This window comes from Trachemys scripta, chromosome 3 (assembly GCF_013100865.1).
Source record: "Trachemys scripta elegans isolate TJP31775 chromosome 3, CAS_Tse_1.0, whole genome shotgun sequence".
Lineage (NCBI taxonomy): Eukaryota > Metazoa > Chordata > Testudines > Emydidae > Trachemys > Trachemys scripta.
In genome coordinates, this window is record NC_048300.1 from 57,114,336 (window position 1) to 57,135,597 (window position 21,262).

General features: G+C 41.0%; 1 protein-coding gene across 4 annotated transcripts in view; it reads left to right on the forward strand.

Annotated features, from left to right (window-relative positions):
- Nucleotides 1-3,278: 3,278 nt before the first annotated feature.
- Nucleotides 3,279-21,262, forward strand: part of KIF6 (kinesin family member 6) — a 270,556-nt gene continuing 252,572 nt past the window's right edge. For all 4 annotated transcript variants that reach the window (XM_034764803.1, XM_034764804.1, XM_034764805.1 and 1 more), the window contains exons 1-3: nucleotides 3,279-3,388; nucleotides 4,722-4,831; nucleotides 6,721-6,795. In XM_034764803.1, coding sequence (XP_034620694.1) covers nucleotides 3,311-3,388; nucleotides 4,722-4,831; nucleotides 6,721-6,795 — 263 coding nt within the window. In that variant the 5' untranslated portion in view covers nucleotides 3,279-3,310. The remainder of the gene's footprint in view (nucleotides 3,389-4,721; nucleotides 4,832-6,720; nucleotides 6,796-21,262) is intronic.

Genomic DNA, 21,262 nt, shown 5'->3' on the forward strand with positions numbered 1-21,262 from the left:
GTGCGAAACATAAACATGATGCTATGTACAAATTTTATTCTCAGAAATAGGAGTTTTGTTTTTTCCTAAGGGGGTGTTTAAAATGGCTTTGATAGATGGCTGCTTCTTCAACATATTGTTTACTATTACAGGTGTCCCATCTGACCCTATGCACAACTCCTTTCAAAGGAACACTACGAGGAGAACTAGATTTCTGCTTAATGCTCCAGGTCTAGTGCTTGAGGAAGTTTACTGCTCCTACAAACATGTATACGTCTCTGCCAAAGTGTTTCCAGCCCATGGAGTTCTTGAGATGCTGGATCTCAAAAGGTGGGTGTCCTCTAACTCAGTGTTTTTCAACTACTGGTCCATAGACCAGCGCCAGTCCCTGAAATCTCCCTGACACAGTTTAGGAAGGCAGCAAGGTTCCTTGTATCAAAAAGGTTGAGAAACACTGCTAACTTACAAAGTTCTTTGTTCATGAATGTTAGCTTCTCAATAGTTACAAAAAACTTAAATAATAGGGATCTGTGCCATGGTTCTATTTACCAGGAGAGGGCCTGATTCTCCATTGCCTTGAACCTTTGGGTTGTCAGTTACATCATGCAAAGTGAGTATAAAACGCTATCAGTCTGAGTTGTTAAAAATTTGAACAAGTGTTAGTGATGATACAAGAGTGCAAGGAAGTGGAGAATCATAGATGTTAAGGTCAGGAGGGACCACTGTGATTATCTAGTCTGATCTGAATAATACCAGCCATAGAATTTTGCCCAGCAATTCATACAAATGGGTAATTTCTGGCTGAGCTATAGCATATCTTTTAAAAAAATATCCAGTCATGAAATTGGGTCTAAGGCTTCTTGAATCACTTAATGTTGTCATGAGGAATGCCTGTTTCTAAGCACAAGAGAAACAAGAATGATACTTTGAAAGTAAGGGGAAAGATACCTGATTTAGAACAAAGTCATTTAAATGACCTAAACCAGTAGGCAATATGATGGGGGCTTCATAGTCTTCCTCCACAAGTTACTTTTCCCTTTTGAGCACTGTCTGAATTTAGCTGTGTGGCTGTTTCTCTATCTAGATACTGTGGGTACACATAGAACATACCACTATGCCTTCCCCGCCCCCAACTCCCGCACAATCTTCAAAGGGTCTTCTGGGGTGTGCCAGTTTTACTGGCAATCTTAAAATCCAGGACTAGATGTTTTACTAAAAGATCTGCTCTAGGAATTATTTTGGGGAAGTTCTATGGTCTGTGCTACACAGGAGGTCAGATGGATGCTCACAATAGTCCTTTCTGGCCTTGAAAACTATGAATGATGGTTGCTAGGTCTGTTACACATTATATCACAACAGACACCATCTGCCTAGTCAAACCACCTACAGCAGATATCAATATAAAACCTGTCATAAAGATAAAGAGGGTATGTGAGGCCTACGTGAGATCACTATTTTCAAAGCAAACAGTTTCAGTTCAGTAATTTGAATTAGAGAGACAAGGTTTTCCCAGACCTGGAGAAGAGCTCTGTGTAAACTCAAAATCTGGTCTCTCTCACCAACAAAAGTTGGTCCAATAAAAGGTATTACTTTACTCACCTTGTCTCTCTAATATCCTGGGACCAACAGAGCTCCAACACCACTGTACACAGTCATTTGAATGGTCAGTTTCATCAAACATGGGTCAGTCTGAATTAAGAGCAAGTTTCTTTTTTCTTTAAAGAGATCCTGTATAGTACTTGTTGAGGAATAAAGTAATGTAACAAAATGGCATTAGTGTGTATGTTTAATGCGAATTCCTCAGGCATTGCCTCCTTTATGATGGAAGGGAGCAATGTAGAAAAGTCCATTAAGAACTTCACTATGAGGGTTAAACATACTTAGGACGTGCTTAAATATTATGGTGATGGACATTATAAAAAACCCTTAGATCGAGAGAGGTGCTACTGTGCGCCAATGGGTAAAATTAGAATTGCTCATTTGTATGTAAATAGGACAGATACGACTAATAGTTAAAAGGAATTCCCTTTTAGCTTCAATCATAGGAGTCTGTAGCCTTGAATCAGAAAGATCTTGAGTTCTACCCTACCTGCTTTCATGAATTGAGACTTTTTAAATAGTCATAGTGATAGTTACAATATCATCATGCAGACACAAAACTTCCCACTTATCAGAGCTCATTGTCTCTTCAATTTTCTCAGCTTAGTCTTATCCTTGTAACACTTGCACATAAACAGCCTACAATTGTACTGATTCTATTTGCTGCTTTATTTCACTGTAAACTCATCTAATTTGCTGTTTTCCCCAAGAAAGCAGTAAAAGCTTTCTCCTGAGTGTGTTTGAGATTACAGGTGTGATTCTATATCCATTTTTATTACCTGACCACATTTCTAATCTCTCTCCCTTTTATGCTGTTGCTCCATCTTTACAGGTGTTAGTGGCATTTTGTACTTTCATATCAGCTGCAGCTATAATTATTGAAGCATACTGCTTCCTTCCTCTAACAGCTTGTTAGTGAATACAGTAAACATGATCTGACCAAAAGTGGAATCCAGTGCCATACCATTAGACCTGCTCTAACTCAATTTGCTGTAATTTATCATTGCCCTTTGTGATCCTCCACACACTCTTCAGGCCATGCATCAGTGTCGCTGTACCTGACATTTTTTTCCTCAAAAGAAGATATAGTATCAATAGCCGGGTCACCCATTCTACGATTCAAAAAACATGTCAGGCTCCCAAAATAATGAAATTGCTTTAAATAGCGTGAGACTTATTTTAAATAAATACAAGGTGTGTCTCTTTTGTCTGATTGGTGGCCCAGCTATTCTCTGTCATGAGGGCTAAAAAACTTTTTTTTTTTTTAAACGAAAGTTAAATCTCATGTAGCTACATGATCGCAGAAGCTGGGGCTTTAAGGCAAACGCCAAATGCCGTAAGACTCCTGCTCTCGCACACAGGGCATTGCCACCCTTACACAAGGGGCAGCTGGAACATTTACATTCAACTCTGCTATGCGGGTGAGGCGGGACTCGGTGCCCCCTGTACGACCAAAGGGGGCGGGGCGGCTCCCCACCTCTGTGCGGGCCTGGGAGCGCGCGAGGCACCAGCGCGTTCCGCACCAGGACTGGGTGGGTGGAGCCCCAGAGAAGAAACGCCGCTCGCTGATTGGAGCGGGGGTAGTCGGACTGCCACTGCCGTCTCTCCGGAATGCGCATGCGTAGCTCGCTGGCGCACCGGCACCGCCCTCTTTCACCCCCGGCGCAGAGCATGCTGGGTAGTGTTCCTTGGTTACCGTTGCTATGCAGGGCCTAGTCTCCCCCTCCCCCCTATGAGCGGCGAGATGGTGAAGCAAACGATCCAGATCTATGCCCGGGTGAAGCCCCTGGCCAGGCGGCAGCAAGCGGGGGTAGGTGGCCGCGGGGGAGGTAGCCGGGCTGCAGCCGGCCTGGGGAGCGCATGGTGTCGAGGGGCAGCCCGGGGGTGGAGCGGGGTGCCTGGGGCAGGGGGCAGCCCGAGGTGAGTGGGGGCGGGCACCGGGGGGCAGCCCGGGACGCCCCGCTGGGGGAGGGGGTTGATATGAGCTGTTTGAGGTTCCCCTTCACTATTCCTAGTTTATGAGGCTGGTTAACTTGCCAGCCTTGAGCTCCCCCCGGCTCTGAGCGGCGATGTACTTAATGCTGAAGAGGACTTGCTGCAGCGCCGGGATGGTTTTAAGTGGCCCGGTGCAGAGTAGACATTGACTGTTAAAGGGAGCCTTAACAAACTAAATTGTGCTCTAGTAAAACGTGTGACCTTTGGGCGAAAGGAGCTGATTTTCTACACCGGGGTCAGCAACCTTTCTGAAGTGTGTGCTGAGTCTTCATTTATTCACTCTAATGTAAGGTTTCGTGTGCCAGTCATACATTTTAACGTTTTTAGAAGGTCTCTTTCTATAAGTCTATAATATAGAACTAAACCATTGTTGTATGTAAAGTAAATAAGATTTTTAAATGGTTTAAGAAACTTCATTTAAAATTAAATTAAAATGCAGAACCCCCCCGAACCGATGGCCAGGACCCAGGCAGCGTGAGTGCCACTGAAAATCAGCTCAGGTGCCGCCTTCAGCACGTGTGCCATAGGTTGCCTATCCCTATTCTAAATACTTACAGGAAGCTTGTTTAATGAAACCATCATTGTGGATGTTGGAAGTGAATGCTTGAGTTGAAATATTTCATCTTCATTGAAATGAAAAATAAAAAGTTTAATGAAATGTAGGTTTCGCCATAAATCTCTTTAAAAAACAACCCCCCCTCCCAAAAAAACCCAAGCTCTTTAAATTGTGGTCCAAAAACTACCTGATGATTGCCTTATTAATCTCACAGAATAAACACTTCTTCAGGTTTTTTTTTTTTTTTTTAAATAAACCTTTGGTCAGATATTTGAAAGTGGTTTTATTAAGCTAATTTTATCAAGGGACTTGGTGTCTAATTGCATTTAGATATTTTGAAATCTTATTCTGGGGTGGGTGGGTGAAAGAGAGACAGTTCTCTACTGTGTAATGCAGAATCCCCTGTAGCTCAAATGGCAAAGGCTATATTTTTGAAGGAGGGCAAACTGGGCTTTCTCCCTTCAGTCACCATGGAATTCTGATTATAGATTCCTGTGTATGATCTTAATGAGATGATGAAGTTAAACACATCAAGATGATAGGGCCATGGTACAAACCACTGTTCTATTGCTGAAGTCATTTTGTTTTGCAGATTTATTCAGTTGGTGAAGATGAAAAGTCAGCCTCCAGCTTAGAGATTATTGTTCCACGTGACTTGGCAGATGGATTTGTCAATAATAAACGAGAAAGCTACAAGTTTAAGTAAGTTTATTTTGCTCTGATTTTTTCCTCATGCAGTTTATACTATGATCACTTTCAACATTACCAGATCTGTGTTATAGCCAAGCTTATTATTTTTCTTCCTGTTAAAGACAGTCAATTTTCTATATTCAGTGTCACCGTTGCCTACAGAGAAGATTATTGGGTAAGGATCAGCCACTAGATTCAGTGTGCCAGTCCTGTGGAGAGTCAGTAAAAGGTTCTTATTAATCTCTGATCCACACAATATAGTTTTTGGTATATTTAGTAAGATTTTTAAAAAGACTTTTTAACAAGAGGAATCTTTCAGTGCTACAATACATTATACTCTATCATGATTTCAGGGCAAGACATGATAAAACTAGAAAAGTTTAATAGCTGAACTTGTATGCTTCATCAAACTATTATATGACATTGTGGTAAAAATGCCTGAGTCCTGTTTACAGGCCTGCACCCGTGCAGCTGGCTATAAAGTTTTAGTGTAGACAAGGCCAGAGTGCGGGAGGGACCTTATGGTCCTGCAGAAACTAGTGAGCCAGCGTAGGGTGGATAATGACTTTAGCCAAAGATTTGTTGACAAAAAGCACTTTCTAACAGGAATTTGTTGATTTCAGGCCTAACCAAAACATACTGAAGACAATTATAGTTTGTCAAATGAAAAGGGAAACTATCAGCTTAGAAAAAATATTTATACATTTCTATGAAAATATTACAAACAACAAGTAAAAACAATTATTTGATAGCATCCTTTGTATGGAAAATTTGGATGCAACATTTTGTATGGAATTTCATATTAGTTGAAATTTGATGCTGAAGAAAATCTAAAATCTACTGTAGAGTCGGACTCCAAACATCTGTAACTCATGCTGATGTCACTGGACAGGCTGTATGCAACACCGGTTTAGGTTGTAGATGCCCATGCCAGCTTAATGGATGCTGACATTCTCTGTGTCTTTATTGTTCCTATCGGGAGTCTGTGCAAATGAATTCTGAGAAATACCGAGCATTGTGATCCTTAAGGAAATGCTCTTTGTTTTCAATTTTTTATCATAAAGCCATATATACAAAAGGAATGCTACATGCCAAACCCTTTTTCTTTCCTCCCTAAAACTCACTATTTTTTGGTGAAGTCTTCCTACACTAGTCATCTCACCAACTAAGGGCCTGATCCTGCAATTCTGTACTCCTGTGCGCAGTGTCATTAAAATCAACAAATTCAGTACAACTACTCATCTGAATAAAGGTTTACAAGATAGGGACCTATGTCTCCATACCTCATGCACTGAATATTTCCCCATGTATTGCATTTGCCTGAGTAACTGTACACTGTAAACCCTTTGAGACCCACACCATGTTTTTTACATGTTCTGTGAAGTAAGAACTATGTAAACTTATAGTGCCAAACAGAACAACTGCAGATGTTGGCTTATAGTAAGTGGTAGAAGCTTAGATTTTTTTTATTTGATGTTCATCTATTGATTACAATGTTTCCTAGCTGCTACATTTCATTGTAGTCTAAAAATTGGAAGCCTGGCTGTACCGTTTATATGTGCTGCTTGGTTATAGGATAATTAATTTATCCAGTTTTCAGTGTGATGCCAGTTGCAAACACTGATCCCCTTGATAGCTGTAAAATACAGGTTTTTTCCCCTAAACTACCTCATTTTATCAGAGGGTTTTATTGTACAGATCTTGTCAAAGCAGTACTGTTTACAATCTATTTGTATACAATAGCACAACAGGACACTGTGGTTAAGGCTACAGGGAAAACATTGTACTAGGTTATGTAAGCCCAATGATGTAAACATGGACTAGTTACAAACAGAAAAACAAAAATTATGAATCAAGTAGTGTTTGAAGATACTGCATGATTATTTGTTTATTATTTTCAGATTTCAGAAAATTTTTGATCAGGAGGCAAAACAAGATGCAGTTTTTGAAAGCATTGCCAAACCAGTTGCGGAATGGTAGGTTTTAATCTTGTAGATAATCAGCAGTTACATGGGGTCACTGGTAACTTTCATTATACCATTTGAAAGCAATCTGATAATCATTTGCCATGGTGATTTAAAAATGGATTATGCTTTTATTCTCTAAATGCTGATCCATCTGAATCTGATAGGCATGCAAGAATTCCATGGATGTTCTGCTTATAGAAAGGCTCCATCGTCAGCCCCTAACTTAGCATTGCTATGATTTCCTGTTTTGTTGATGTTATATGGGAAACCAGAGGAATTCATATTAGGTTAGTTCTTCTTATTCCACTGATTTATCTCCAATGGTCCTTCAGAAAAGTTAATTTCATAGCCCTCACACTATGCAACTCTAAAGAAAAGGGTTATGCATGAGGAAATCTAATCTCCCTGTTTAGTTTTTATTAACTTTAATATGATTTAAGGAGAATTATGAATGGGCCTCCAGTTTTGTCCTTACTACTTTCTGCTTAATGTACATACTCATGATGGTGTTGGTGACACTATATCTTGACTCCTTATTATAATAACTAAAGAATGTTAATGTTGTAGAATGAAGTTCTCAAGTCTGATTCCTTCATTTATAACTAAAATTAAGACTTTGTTTTTAAATTTTACTGGTTTGTATTGATATCTTCAACAAAAGACTTTGATAGGATAGATGAACCTGTGCCGTGCCTGGCAAGTAGAGAGTTAAAACCCTGTCTTGAGCATGCCAGAGCTTGGATTATCAGCATTCTTAGGAAACTCAAGTTACCAAAGCTAATTGGCAACAATGCATCTTTTTATTTTATTTTATTTTATTTTTTATTTTAAGAGAGTGGGGTTACACAGGGAGTTTGCTGGAAGGTGTGAGGACCAGCTGGGTGTGTTCCATAGCTCACCTATACAGTGCTTCTGAGCTGTGGGAATCTACACCCTTTTTCTTTTTTTATTTGAACCCGTGCTGATGTGAGTCCCTGCAATTAGATTTTATGGCTGTGAGGGTGTAAAATCCTTGAGAAATGGATTTGGTTTAAATAGGAGAGTCTGTTGAATGGCTCTTTTTAAAGCAGATATTTTATAAAAATCTACCTCTTGCTTGACTCACTAAATAAATACTACATGATAATCTGGTCAAGAAATTGAAATAATGGGCCACTTTACCCTAAATTTTCTTTATGTACCATATTAAAATATACTGAAAGTAATATATTGTGAAACACGTACACCAATCACTGAGGTCTGTTGACTCCCATATGCTGAAGGAGCTATGTTCTTAATAGAACAATCCAAAACCTTCCAAGTCTGTTTGAAATAGGTTTGTAAATTTCATTTCCCTCCCTCCGCGCCCCCTCCCCCCCCAAAGAAACAGTTTTGGCTTTGAAATTAACCCCATTTTTCCTATGATCAAATTTCATGTGCACATTTGCAGCTGCATGAGTTCCCAGCAGTTGCTGTGTCATAAGTGGAAATGGGGCTTTCTGCCATATTGGAAGATGGGAGGGCTATGGTGGAGTGGGAAAGTGTTGGAGAAAGTCAGGATAGAATTCCTTTCCCTTCACTGTTGTCTCTCTTAGGATCTGTGTGCCCATCTTTATACGATACTTCTCAGTTTAGCTGAACAGACCCTTCTGATCACATGGGACTCATTTAACTAATTTGTTATTTATATCTCATAATTTAAAAAAAGACTTGAAATCATCTAGCTGTGCATATACCTGAGCTAATGTAAATGCATGTTTCCCTTCCTTCCCTCCCTACTCCTTACACCCATTGTTACGTTCTGTCTGAAATTAGGTTGTAAACTCTTTGGAATATTCTGTTTTAATATAATATCCAGGGCTTTGGAGCAGAGCCTGGAGCGTGGAGCAGCTCCAGAGCAGTGGAGCTGCAGGTTTTTGCCTGGAGCTGGAGCGGAGCCGGAGTACAGCTCCAAAGCCCTGAAATATCTAGCAATGGGTCATTGTCCTGACTGGGGCCTCTAGTCATCTACTAAAGTAATAATTCTAATGATAATAAGTCATTAAAAAAACCCACACAAGACACAAGAGTAGTACCAAGAAGACTGCCACTGGGAGACTTGCCCTATGTGCCCTGTACCAATAAAACAAGTTTGAACCTGAAATGCAGCACAAACAGCAACCTTATAATTTGCGTGTATCTTAAAAAGAACAATCTAACTCTGTAACAAATTACCGCCAGTTCATGATTGCAGATTAATCTCATGTCAGGGCTGATTTCAAGCATTTTCTATTTGGAGTCTAACATTTAAGAGATTTACTATATAGATCCTCTTTCAGGAAAATAGGTTAATAAATACAGTAGCAAACCTGTATCATTTGATGTTTTTAATTAAGGTGGTAAGTATTTTTCTTCTTGTGAAGAGTTCGTTTATTGTGGATGATGGAGTTTGCTTTGTCTTATGCTAGATGAGCCAATTGGTTTGTTCCAAAACAGAGCAAATAGTAGGACTATTTCTGCCTTAACAAAATATAAAATGAAATAGGGCACATATCAAATGTTTTCTTTTGAGGATACTCTTTCTTGAGAACCTGTAATCTTTCTTTTGATGGTTTAAAGGCTTGGGAGTGAGGGCGGGGGCTGTTCATAAAGGGCCTGATCCAAAGCCCATTGAAATCAATAGGAATCTTTCTGCTGACTTCAGTGAGCTATGGCTGGAGCCAAGAGAGAGCAGACTTTCTAATAACAATCAGATATGGCTCGGTTCTGTTTCATAAGAGAAATCACCTCCAGGTATTCCCCAGAATCTTGTCCATTATTGACTATATGTTATAATGTCTGAAGCAGCAAGAATATAGTGAAATGTGTAAACAATTTTAGAGAGAGGTTTCACTAGTAATCTAAAATGACTGGAAAAAATATTTGCTAAATCCTTTGTTATAATACAAAGCATTGGAAGTGTACCACAGGGAGCAGTTCTGTACTGGTGGGGGATAGACTAAATGACCTAATAGGACATTTCCATCCCTAATGTATATGATTACATGAATGCAGTGAGCATTCTCTAGTTTTATTTCTGTCTTTTTGATTTCAATGTAAGTGGTCAATTTTCTATCCCATTCCTTTAGTAACATAGTGAAACTACTTAGAGGATGTATTTTGTCTCCTAAAAACTTAGGGGTTTGGGTTTGTGTGTGTTACTGTCTAATCAAGAAAAGAATATAGCCTCCACCAGTTCGAGACATCACCAAACTAATGAAGATGTATTAGTTATATTAAGGGCATGATCCAGCACCCATCTGAGTCAATGGAGTCCTGTCTTTGTACTCTTAGAGTCTGTGCCTGAGAGGTACCCTTAATTCCTGTTGGTTAATAGCATCAGGCCTATAGATTATAAATTCCTTGAAGCAGGGAGCCTGTGTTACTCTTTGTTTGGTTCAGAACTGAACATGGTGGTGGTGCCAAATAAGGAAATTATGAACTCTGTTTCTGAATGATTAGAAGATAAAGGATACATAGCATATTCCCAAATTCTGTATATTCTTATTTCTAAACTTTCAAAGCCCTGCATCAGTTTTAAAATTCTCCATTCCCATTAGAGACAGATGGAAGTCTCCTTCCTTTGAAACATCAGAGATGGCCACAGCTGGAGATGAGACAATGGCAGGATGAGCTGGTGCTCTGAGGTAACACTGAGCATTATCTCAGTCAGGTGCTTGGCTAACTGGTTCTTGCTCACATGTCCAGGGTCTAACTGCTTGCTATATGTGGGGTCAGGAAGGAATTTCCCCACATATCAGATTGGCAGTGACTTTGGGGGTAGGGGCTTGCCTTCTTCTGCAGCATGGGGTGCAGGTCACTTGCCAGGATCATCTAGGTATATCTCACTTAATCAATTCCCTGCTGTTGCAGGGGCCTCAGGCATTAGTGCACATCAGTCCCCTCTTATTCTCTGCCCGAGACGCATCTTCTGAGGAAAAAATCATTATTGTATCTCCAAGTGTTTCTCATTTACATCGTTTTACTTTTCTTCATAATCTGAAATAAAATATCTTGTTTTCAGTACTTAATAACAATGTCTGACTATACAATTCCATGAATATGTAACACTTCATGTATTTAAAAAACTATTTATGTGGTATAAACAGTGAGCTAGCTGCTTCACAGCTGAGTATGAAGATTTTAAAATATAGACAATGCATATATAGAACAGGGTTACAGGAAATCAACAGGCAAATGTGGTTGTTGTTTGTATCACCTAGAAACCGCAGACACATTGGATATCCATTGTGCTGGATGCTGGACAAACCTTTTAAAAGACATCTCCTGCCTGAGGAACTTATGATTTAAAAGGCTAAATTGAGCCTTTAGGCTCATCCTTTTGTAAGGGGCAGTTCACTGCTGCACTGGCCCAGGAGTTGCTCTGGAAAGGAATTATTACTCAGTGTCCCAATTCCCTCCCTTCTCCCAGGTTTGCTTCTGTGGAGCAGTAACTAATTGCATGCCTTCAGAAGGTGGTATCATTTCCACTGGCTGACACAAAGCAATGGGTAGAAATGTAGTTCCACCTATTCCCCGTAACTCTACATCTCCATCCCACCCACCTGTTTTGAGACTTGCAGCCCCTGCCCTCTCCTCATGCTCACACTAAAGCCATGATGCAAGGACCACTAATACACCATTGCTGGAGGGTGGGAGGATCTTCCTTCCCTTCCTTATATTAGCCTGAGTCACAATCTGGACCTAAAATAAGACTAGACAAAATAAGTGGGTGTAACAAACCAAGGAGGAAATGGGAGAAAGAGTGAAGTCAACAGAGGCAGGAACATGTGGTTATGTACAATGGCTATGTGCACACTTTGCAGATTTGAATCTTAACATTAATGTCTCCTTTATATATAATTAGTGATCCTGGGTAGCCATTTACCTGGCAATCAGACATCATGGTTCATATGCATATCACCAGTTTCACAATTATTTTTAAAGAACTTTTCCTATTCCCTTTCTTGTATTCCTCCCTCCCTTATTGCCAGTTTAGTTAATTCTTGTTTTATGGGGAGGGGGCACTTGAGTTTATAGGCTTCCTGAAGTGTGGTTTAAGGAGAGGCTTGGATGGGAGGATGGAGGTAGGGCAGGCCAGGTCAGGAGTGGGGTTCAGGAGGCATATTGGGGTGCATGGAAGAAGGTATGGGAGTGAATAGGAGGAGAACACACAGAGTCAGATTGGAGGGAGCAGGAAATGACAAAATGAAATTTTATGTAGATGTTTTGCTAACTTTCTCCAGAACTCCGAAATAAGTATACTTGTTATTCACCCAGGCACAAACTACATTCAGTCAATGAGACAGTCTATTTTGATCTAGATAAGTTCAAATGTGTGCCAAAATCCAGTTAAGGTATTGGAAATATCTTCCTGCCTATATGAAGATTGATTAAATATTAACAGATAGTGATGCAGGGGGATTTCCTCCCGAAGAGGAAATACTTGCAATCTTAATGCAGAAGCTGCTATATAGCTACTATATTAACCAAACTACAGCTGACCATTCATTGTCCCTTTCTTTTGCTCTTAAGTTTTCTAAATGCTTAAATATCTATTTTTCACCGTAGGTAAAAATTAATGTTAATGTTAGAGAAATGAAGGACCCAAAGAATAGATATTAGAAGATACACATGCACTGAGAAAAACAGATTCTAAAAATGAGAAATCTTTCTGCAATTCCAACTTTCCTTAAAACAGTGTCCTATCCTCAAGGGCTCATATTAATTTTTGCAAGTATGAGACAATTGCTGAATTTTTGTGTATTGTACGTTTTTTGTGCATAAATGCTGTATGAATTTGTCATCTTTTTGTTCTTCAAGTTACGTAGGGGACTCTCTCTCCCCTTCTCTCTCGCAAAAAAAAAAAAATTAATTGCCCATTATTCTTTGTTCATTGTCCCCATCACTCAGCTGCGGTGTAACATAACACATTTTCCATCTTCTTGGTCTTGTTTTGTGGCACTGCTGGGTGCAACTGCAGCATGTTGATTCTGGACTTGAAGGTAGTATTGGCTGGTACAGTAGGTTGCTGGGTGATTTAACTGGCAGAAAGAATTGTTTCCAACACAGTGGCCTCATAAAGGAAAGTCTGTCTTATATATTTATGCTAATGGGATTCTGAAAATAAAGTATTGTCAGCTCTCTTGTTACAAATTATTAATAAACCCTGTCTTTTAGATTGTACGATTCTTGGGGCAGGGAGTATCATTAACATTTGTACAGCACCTAGTGAAATGGGTCCTGGAAGCCTCTAGATCTCATTGATGTGATATATTATTAATGAGTCATTGGCACAGAGCTTCATAAATGGTTCCTTGAGCTTTATGGTAATATGGCTAAGTTAAAGAACACATAACCACAGTAGCTATGTTTATAACACAGTTTGTTCTCTCTGGAATTCTAGAAATTAAGGTGTAAACATCTGTCATGATTATTCATGGTTCTAAATGGTAGACTCGAATGAATGATTGTCCATTCCTGAGCAGTTTATATTCCTGAGTCAGTGTGGTGAGCAATGGCTGAGTTCTGCTCTAGATAAACTTCCATCATAGCTTTATTATTACTAATGCGGGCAGTTTTGGCACAAAAAGTTTGTGGGATCACTTTCCTTTTGGATGCCAGTTTGACACAACCCAGTTTAAAAATTGTGCTAAATTGGAGAATCAGACAATAATGATTAATGTCTCTTCTTGAAATGGCTGCAACCATGGGGCCATATGAAGTGCAAGGATTCATTAACATTTCATCAAACCACTATTATAGGGCACAGTATTTGTAAGATTTATTTTGACACCAATTGCAGATTTTCAGACTGTTAAAGAAATCTGCTTATTATAGGTTACAGTGCGACTGTTTGGGTGGTTGCATAGAGCATCTTTTTCAATAAAATACCATTTTTTATGCTATGTTCATGGCTGAACTTGCATATTTTAGAGAACTTGTTGGAGTAATGCCGGAAATAATGTTGCACCTCCTTTTTGAGGAAAATTATCAATTTCTAAAGAAATTGATGTGTGCAGTGAACTCTTGAAAAAAAACCAGTGCTGTTATATATATATGTTTGGGAGTTGGACATATCTATGAAATGTGAGATACCACCAAATTAGATTTATACCACAATTCTGGCAAAGATATAAAAAGAAGATGTCGTGTTGAGATATTTTGTTTATTTTAATTAAAAGGAACTTTTATCTGTGCTCCAAACGAGAAGGGATATTTAAGTACTGAGATTCTCCAAAGGCAAATCCTCCTTCAAAATTACTTTCTCAGAGTTTAAAAATAAAATAAAGTTCACAAGTCTCTTAATCATAAACAAATACCTGGGAGTTGGATTTGCCAGGAGTGTGTTGAATTTTATTGTGAGTTGACTATGGATTAAGGGCTTTTGAAATAGGGAGAGGGAAAGTGCAGGGACATCAGGAAAATAATCAAAGATAGTGGGATTTGAAATGAGGAGAGATGAGATGTTATCAAAAGATCAAAGATACTGAAGTTTTCCTACTTTCTTCATTAGTTTAGTATTTGCATAGCTGTTGAACAACCAACTATATTTAGATGACCAATAATTTAAAATGAAGTAATCAGAACCCATGTTAGAATAATGAGTGATATAAACTAATAAAGTCAGGTAATTTAGAGTTAGAGTTAAAATTGTTCCTTAGTGCCAAATACTTCTCTTGGCTGCACATACGCATCCATGGACAGAACTTATTCCTTAATCAGTTCCTTTGTTCGTAGGTATTAGCATGTGATTTGTTGGAGTATGGTGCTTACACACAGTATACTTAGTTAAAGGATGGAGTTTCTGAATTTCTGTGAGTTTTTTAAGGGCACTAAATATATTCCTTCCTGCAAGATTTACTTTTCTTTTTAATCTTAATTTAGACGACTGAGCAGTATGTCTAGAACCATGGATGCAGAGTCAGAGCAAGATATGGCGAAATGTCTGTGCCAGTTTCATAAGTAGTCTTACTGATCTTGCTTCTGGATCTAATGGGTAGGCTTCACTTAATCATTTGTAAGGTGGGCCATATCCCTTCATCACTAGTAAATGCTAGTGATGAGAATTTGAGAATAAGATTTTCACACCTGGTTTGGATCCTTTATACTGGGTAAAAGGATAGACGTGGCATAAAGGGGAGCTAAAAATCCTGTATTTGGCATCGGAAGGATTTCCTGGGCAGAGACACTGTGGAAGACTGCCATAAGGCTGCCTTCCGAGAACCCCATCATAAGCTCTGACATAGGTCAGAGGTTCTCAAATGGGGGGGGATGGACACTCCCGGGGGAGTGCAGAATGTATTCTGGGTGTGTGAGAAGCTTTAGGGGAAAAGAAACTTACTGCACACATTTTACCCACAGCAATGAATAAGTAGCAAAGCTGATTCCTCCAGACTTAGACTCATAGGACTGGAGGTCATCTAGTCCAGTCCCCTGCACTCATGGAAAGACTAAGTATTATCTAGACCATCCCTAACAGGTGTTTGTCTAATCTACTCTTAAAAATCTCCAATGATGGAGATTCCACAACCTCCCTAGGCAATTTATTCCAGTGCTTAACTACCCTGACAGTTAGGAAGTTTTTCATAATGTCCAACCTAAACCTCCCTTGCTGCAATTTAAGCCCATTGCTTCTTGTCCTGTCCTCAGAGATTAAGAAAAACAATTTTTCTCTCTCTGCCTTGTAACAAACTTTTATGTGCTTGAAAACAGTTATCATGTCCTCTCTCAGTTTTCTCTTTTCCAGACTAAACAAACTCATTTTTTTTCAATCTTTCCTCATAGGTCATGTTTTCTAGACCTTTAATCATTTTTTGTTGCTCTTTCTGGATTTTCTCTAATTTGTCCACATCTGTCCTCAGATGGCGCTGTGCATTTTGATGGATTTCTGTTAAGCATGCATAGCATTATACAAAGTCATTGCCATCTGTACGTTAACCTGTTTGCTATGACACGGTGTGCATATTTAATTGTAAGCATTGACCACAATAGCAATCTTGCTTTTGCTTTGTTACAATGGATTGTTGGCTTTGTTTGAATCAATGCCTTTCTGTTTTTAATATTTAGTGAGAGTTACATGTTGATTTATTTATTGGTATATACACTTGTGTGGCGGGAGGGGTGTGTGTAAACTACTACAGACCCAAAGAAGGGGGCCATAATCAAATAAGTTTGAGAACCACTGGCATAGGTGGTATGGCAGGAGTTATGAATGATATGTTGGGGGTGGGACCACAGCATGTAATGCTTCAAAGATTTCAAGCAGTGCTGTTGCCCATAGGGCAGCTCCAGGAACCTGTGTAAATTAGGCAATCCCCCTAATTGTCTACCCCACTAGACTGCCTAAGTTATATTGGAGGCCTCTCCAATACATGGAGCAGTCCAGGATCAGGAGGGCATAAAGGTGGCTTAAAGCCACTCTGCGAATTCTGTATTGAACTTCTTAGAGGCACAGTATAGAATCTCACCCTGGGTCTCTTATTTCTTGGCTATGTTAACTATTGTCTTTGTGAGGATGTCTGCTATCCTAACACAACTAATAGTCAGGCCTTTGTTCAAGAAACTCTCTCCTAACATTTGCCACCTCCCTAATTTTTGACCTGTTTAAAAACCCTCTCTTTCTGGAAGAGATTGAGAAGATAAAGGTAAACCAACTCCAGCTACATAACAAAAAAGTATGCCCTTGGAGTTTGTGAACAGAAATTTCCTACATTGTGGCCTCTGCATATTTTCACTTGTCGGATGTGCCCACATCCAGTCAATCCAAAAATGTGTGATTTAATGTATAGCAAATGCAATGTAATGTGTAAATGTATATAAAAAAGAGGATGTCTGTGTAACTTCGGATGTGTGGTATGCCCTATACCCATCCCCTATGCTTGAGTCTGATCAGCTCAGCATAGCTTTGCTGTATGCCAAATAAAGCAACTTGAGTGACAAAATTCAGAGTCAAAATGAGTGTTTTGGATCCCAGAGAACTGGATGAAGTGTTCGCCCAGAACTTGACAAGGTGTTCTGGATAAGCCAAGTGGAAAAAGTCTTGGAGGGAATCCCAACGCTACCTAAAGTCGGCCAAAAGAGATTACAAGCATTACGCTAACCTTTGTCAGCAGGCAACCCCTCAAATCACAGTTGGAGATAAAGTATAGCTCTCAGTGTAACACCTGGACTCTACCTGGCCTTCAAGAAGTTGATTTACCTATATCTTGACCTATTCCAGGTCATCCAACAGATCAACCATGTGGCCTTTAAACTCCAACCTCATAGAGTGATGAAAATGCACCCAGTATTCCATGTATCCTTGCTGAAAAAGCTCACCATCTACTTCCCTGTCAGGTCCAGGGGCATGAGGAATATCCTGTGAAGCAGATTTTGTACTCCAAAATTCTCAGAGGAAAGCTCTGGTTATGGTCCAGTTGATTGTTCGTGAGAGCCAGCCAAAAATATGCAAGCACGTAACCTGAATCAAGAATTCTATCAGTCAAACCCTGATATACCTGGTCTGAAGACATTTGGTAGGCGTCTTTTAAGGGGGGAGGGATAATGTAATGAGTCATAGCTGATCCTGATGAGTGATCTCTGAGCCTGATAAGTGCTGTTGAGCCTGATGAGTCAACCCTCAGCCTGAGATAGCTGATATACTGTACTTGGACTTTCAGAAAGCCTTTGACAAGACCCCACACCAAAGGCTCTTAAGCAAAGTACACAGTTATGAATGAGAGAAGGTCCCTTCATGGATAAGATAGGAAACAAACGTACAAATAAATGATCAGTTTTCACAGTGGAGAGAGGTAAATAGCAGGGTCCTCCTAGGGTGACCAGATGTCCTAATTTTATAGGGACAGTCCCAATTTTTGGGTCTTTTTCTTATATAGGCTCCTATTAACCCCCACCCCGTCCCGATTTTTCACACTTGCTGCTGGTCACCCTAGGTCCTCCAAGGATCTGACTGGAACCAGTGCTGTTCGTAAATGATCTGCGAAAAGGGGTAAAAGTGAGGTGGCAAAGTTTGCAGACAATACAAAATTAATAAAGATAGTTATGTCCAAAACTAACTGTGAAGAGTTACAAAAGGATCTCACAAAACTGGGTGACTGGGCAACAAAATGGCAGATGAAATTCAGTGTTGATAAGTGCAAAATAATGCACATTGGAAAACATAATTGTACATACAAAATGCTGGGGTCTAATTTAGCTATTATCACTCAGGAAAGAGATCTTGGAGTCATCCTGGATAGTTCTCTGAAAACATCTGCTCAATGTACAGTGGCAGTCAAAAAAGGTAATGTTAGGAACCATTAGGAAAGAGAGAGACAATAAGACAGAAAATATCATGCCATTATATAAATCCATGGTATGCCCACACCTTGAATACTGTGTGTAGTTCTGGTTGCCCCATCTCAAAAAAGATACATTAGAAATGGAAAAGGCACAGAGAAAGGCAACAAAAATTGTTAGGGGTATGTTACAGTTTCTATATGAGGAAAGATTAAAAAGACTGGAACTGTTCAGTTTAGAAAAGAGACAACTAAAGGGGGATATGATAGAGGTCTGTAAAATCATGAATGATATAGAAAAAGTGAATAGGGAAGTGTCATTTACCCTTTCACATAACACAATAACCAGGGATCATCCAATGAAATTAATAATTTTAAACCTGTTGCCTAAGATAAGGAAGCACTTCTTCACATAATGCACAGTCAAGCTGTGGACTCATTGCCAGGAGATGTTGTGAAGGTCAAAAGTATAAATGGGTTCAAAAAGGATTAGATAAATTCATGGAGGATAGGTCCATCAATGGCTATTGGCCAAGATGGTCAGGGATGCAGCCCCATTCTCTGGGTGTCCCTAAACCTCTCACTGCCATAAGTGGGAGCTGTGCGACCAGGGATGTGTCATTCAATAATTGCCCTTTTCTGTTAATTCCTTGTGAAGCTTCTGGTACCAGCCACTGTTGGAAGACAGGATACTGGGCTAGATGGACACTGGTCTGTCCCAGTATGACCATTCTTATGTTCTTCTCCCTGAGCCTAATTGGCTGAGTCCAGGTTGATTGTCATGGAGCCCTCAAGTAATCTGGAGATGAAGATCTAAGTGCCACCAAGGCCAGGGATATAGGCTCCCAATGAAAGCAACTACTCCAGTCTACTCAGTGTCACTACCTCACCAGCTGTATCCCCCACTGCTTGTTGATTCTAACTGCCTGTGCCCCTGTTCGTGCTTGCTCCTGTTCCAGGCCCAATCTGTCTTCTACAGCCATATTCCAACCCACTCTTGGTTCCTGATTCCTTCTCTGACCCCTGGCTCTGGTCCCTGGCCTGTCCACTAGGGCTGACCGCCGCTTCTACAACCACTAGGCCTACCCATCCACTTACCAGCTTCTGACACCATGTTTGCTCCATGCTGCCAACACTTCTCTATCACCACTGGAAACTCAGGCCAGGTTTCTGCTGGGGGACCTGTGAAGCTATACAGTGCAGGAAGTGCCACCCAGAAGAGCCTGAGTGACAGCCTACTGATTGGGCCATGCTGATGTATAAAGCCATCACAGAGAGCTTTCTAAGCAACGATGGAGACCTTCTGCTCCAGTCCATGCCTTGCTGTGAACCCCAGACTCCGGCTTCTGATCCTTGCTTGACCCCAGCTCTGATACTTGCATCTTGTCTGCAACTTGGCACCTACCCTGACTTCTGGCATCCTGACCTGGCTTGGCCCCTGACTTTGCTACTTGTCTCCTGACAGCAACTTGGTATCCAACTTGTGCACACAGGCAACTCACAGCCCAGTCCTGACACCGGTCCCAACAGTTTGCTGAGACCCTCTCCAGCGGTCCCATCCAACCCCTCCATGGAAGATGGAAGGGAGGGCAACTCTCCAACCAGCAGTTCTGTGAGGGCCTGGGACCTGCAGGACCAAGTCACCCTTCTGCAACTGAAGAACCTTGTGCTACAGATCCAAGCTATGCAGTTTGCAGCCCAATCACAGAACCTGCATGAGCATTTAGCTCAGTTGCATATCCAGGTGATGCAGCTCACTGCAGACCCTATGTGAACAGCTAGCATCTCACAGGAGATGCAGCTACACACATCCCTCAGCAGACTACCCACCTCCTGAACAGGCTCCCACCTCCCAAACAGGCTCCCACATTGCTGCTGCCAGAATGGTTCTGAACCAATGCAGGCTACTCTTCCTGCCCCACCCCCAAATGTACCCCAGAGACAAGATGAAGTGGGGCTAGCAGTTAGCTTCCTCACCAGCAAAGCACTCAACTACGCTTCCCCCTATTAGAGTAGAACAGCCCAGTACTCTCTGACAGGGATGCCTTCCTACAAGCCTTCTTTGATAACCCACATAGTTTCTGCTCTGCAGAGGCGGCCCCTCCAGAAGTTTCATTAGGGGCAAGGACCGGCCACCTCCTATGCTGCTCATTTCCGATATCTTGCAGCTGTTGTCAAATGGAATGAGGCAGCTCAACAACACCAACTCTGGTGAGGACTCAGTGCAGATGTAAAAGATGATCTAGCCCACATTGAAAACCCTACACCCCTAGAGGCATTTATTGATCTCCCCATGTCATCAAGTCTTGGCTGCGCGAGCAGAAGGAGTAAAGAAGGGGCAGCCTGATACTCTCACATCCGCCTGCTATACCAAAGTCTGTAGCACCGAGTCCTGCAACCGAGTCAGTGCAGGTCGAGCTGGATTACTGATGTCTGACTCTGGAGGAGAAAGAATATTGATTGCAGTTGAACCTCTGTTTTTACTGTGGGGAGCCAGGACATGCACTTGCCTCCTGTCCAGATTGAAAGAGCTTGGGAAACGGACCAGTCCACGCTCAGTTTGGGGGTACAGCCTGGGAATCATCAGAGTGCCATGCTCTGGAACCATCCCCTAACCCTCAAGAAGAACCTTACCTGGAAACGACAGGGTCTCCCAGCATTTCCAATTGCTTCTGCAATTGCAGATCTTGGGGGAGGCAAGACAGATTCCTCTGCAGTTGATGATGATAGACACTGGAGCTGCTGCCAACTTTATAGATGTTAAGGCAGCCCAAACACTCCAGATCCTTCTCTTGGCAAATCTCACCCTATACCTGGCTGAGACGATAGATGGGTGGCTCCTATCATCAGGACTGGTGACTCAAGAGACCATCTTCCTAGAGTCCATAGTGGAAGGGTACTGGGAAATAATATGCTCTGATGTGATCTGCTCTCCATTCTTCCCAGTAATGGGCATTCCTTGGTTGGAGAGGCATGATCTGTGTATCTCCTGGTGGTGGAGGAACATTATTTTCTCCTCCGAATATTGCCAGAAATCTTGCTTCCAACAAATGGACCAACCTCCGTTGGAATCACACCGACAAGACTGGACCAGCAACGCCCTGAGGGAGGGGGTGAAGGGCAATATAAGAATCTGTGTGACTAAAACGTCAGACCATGGGAGTTCCAGGCTGCTGACACTTCCGCATCACCACCAGAAG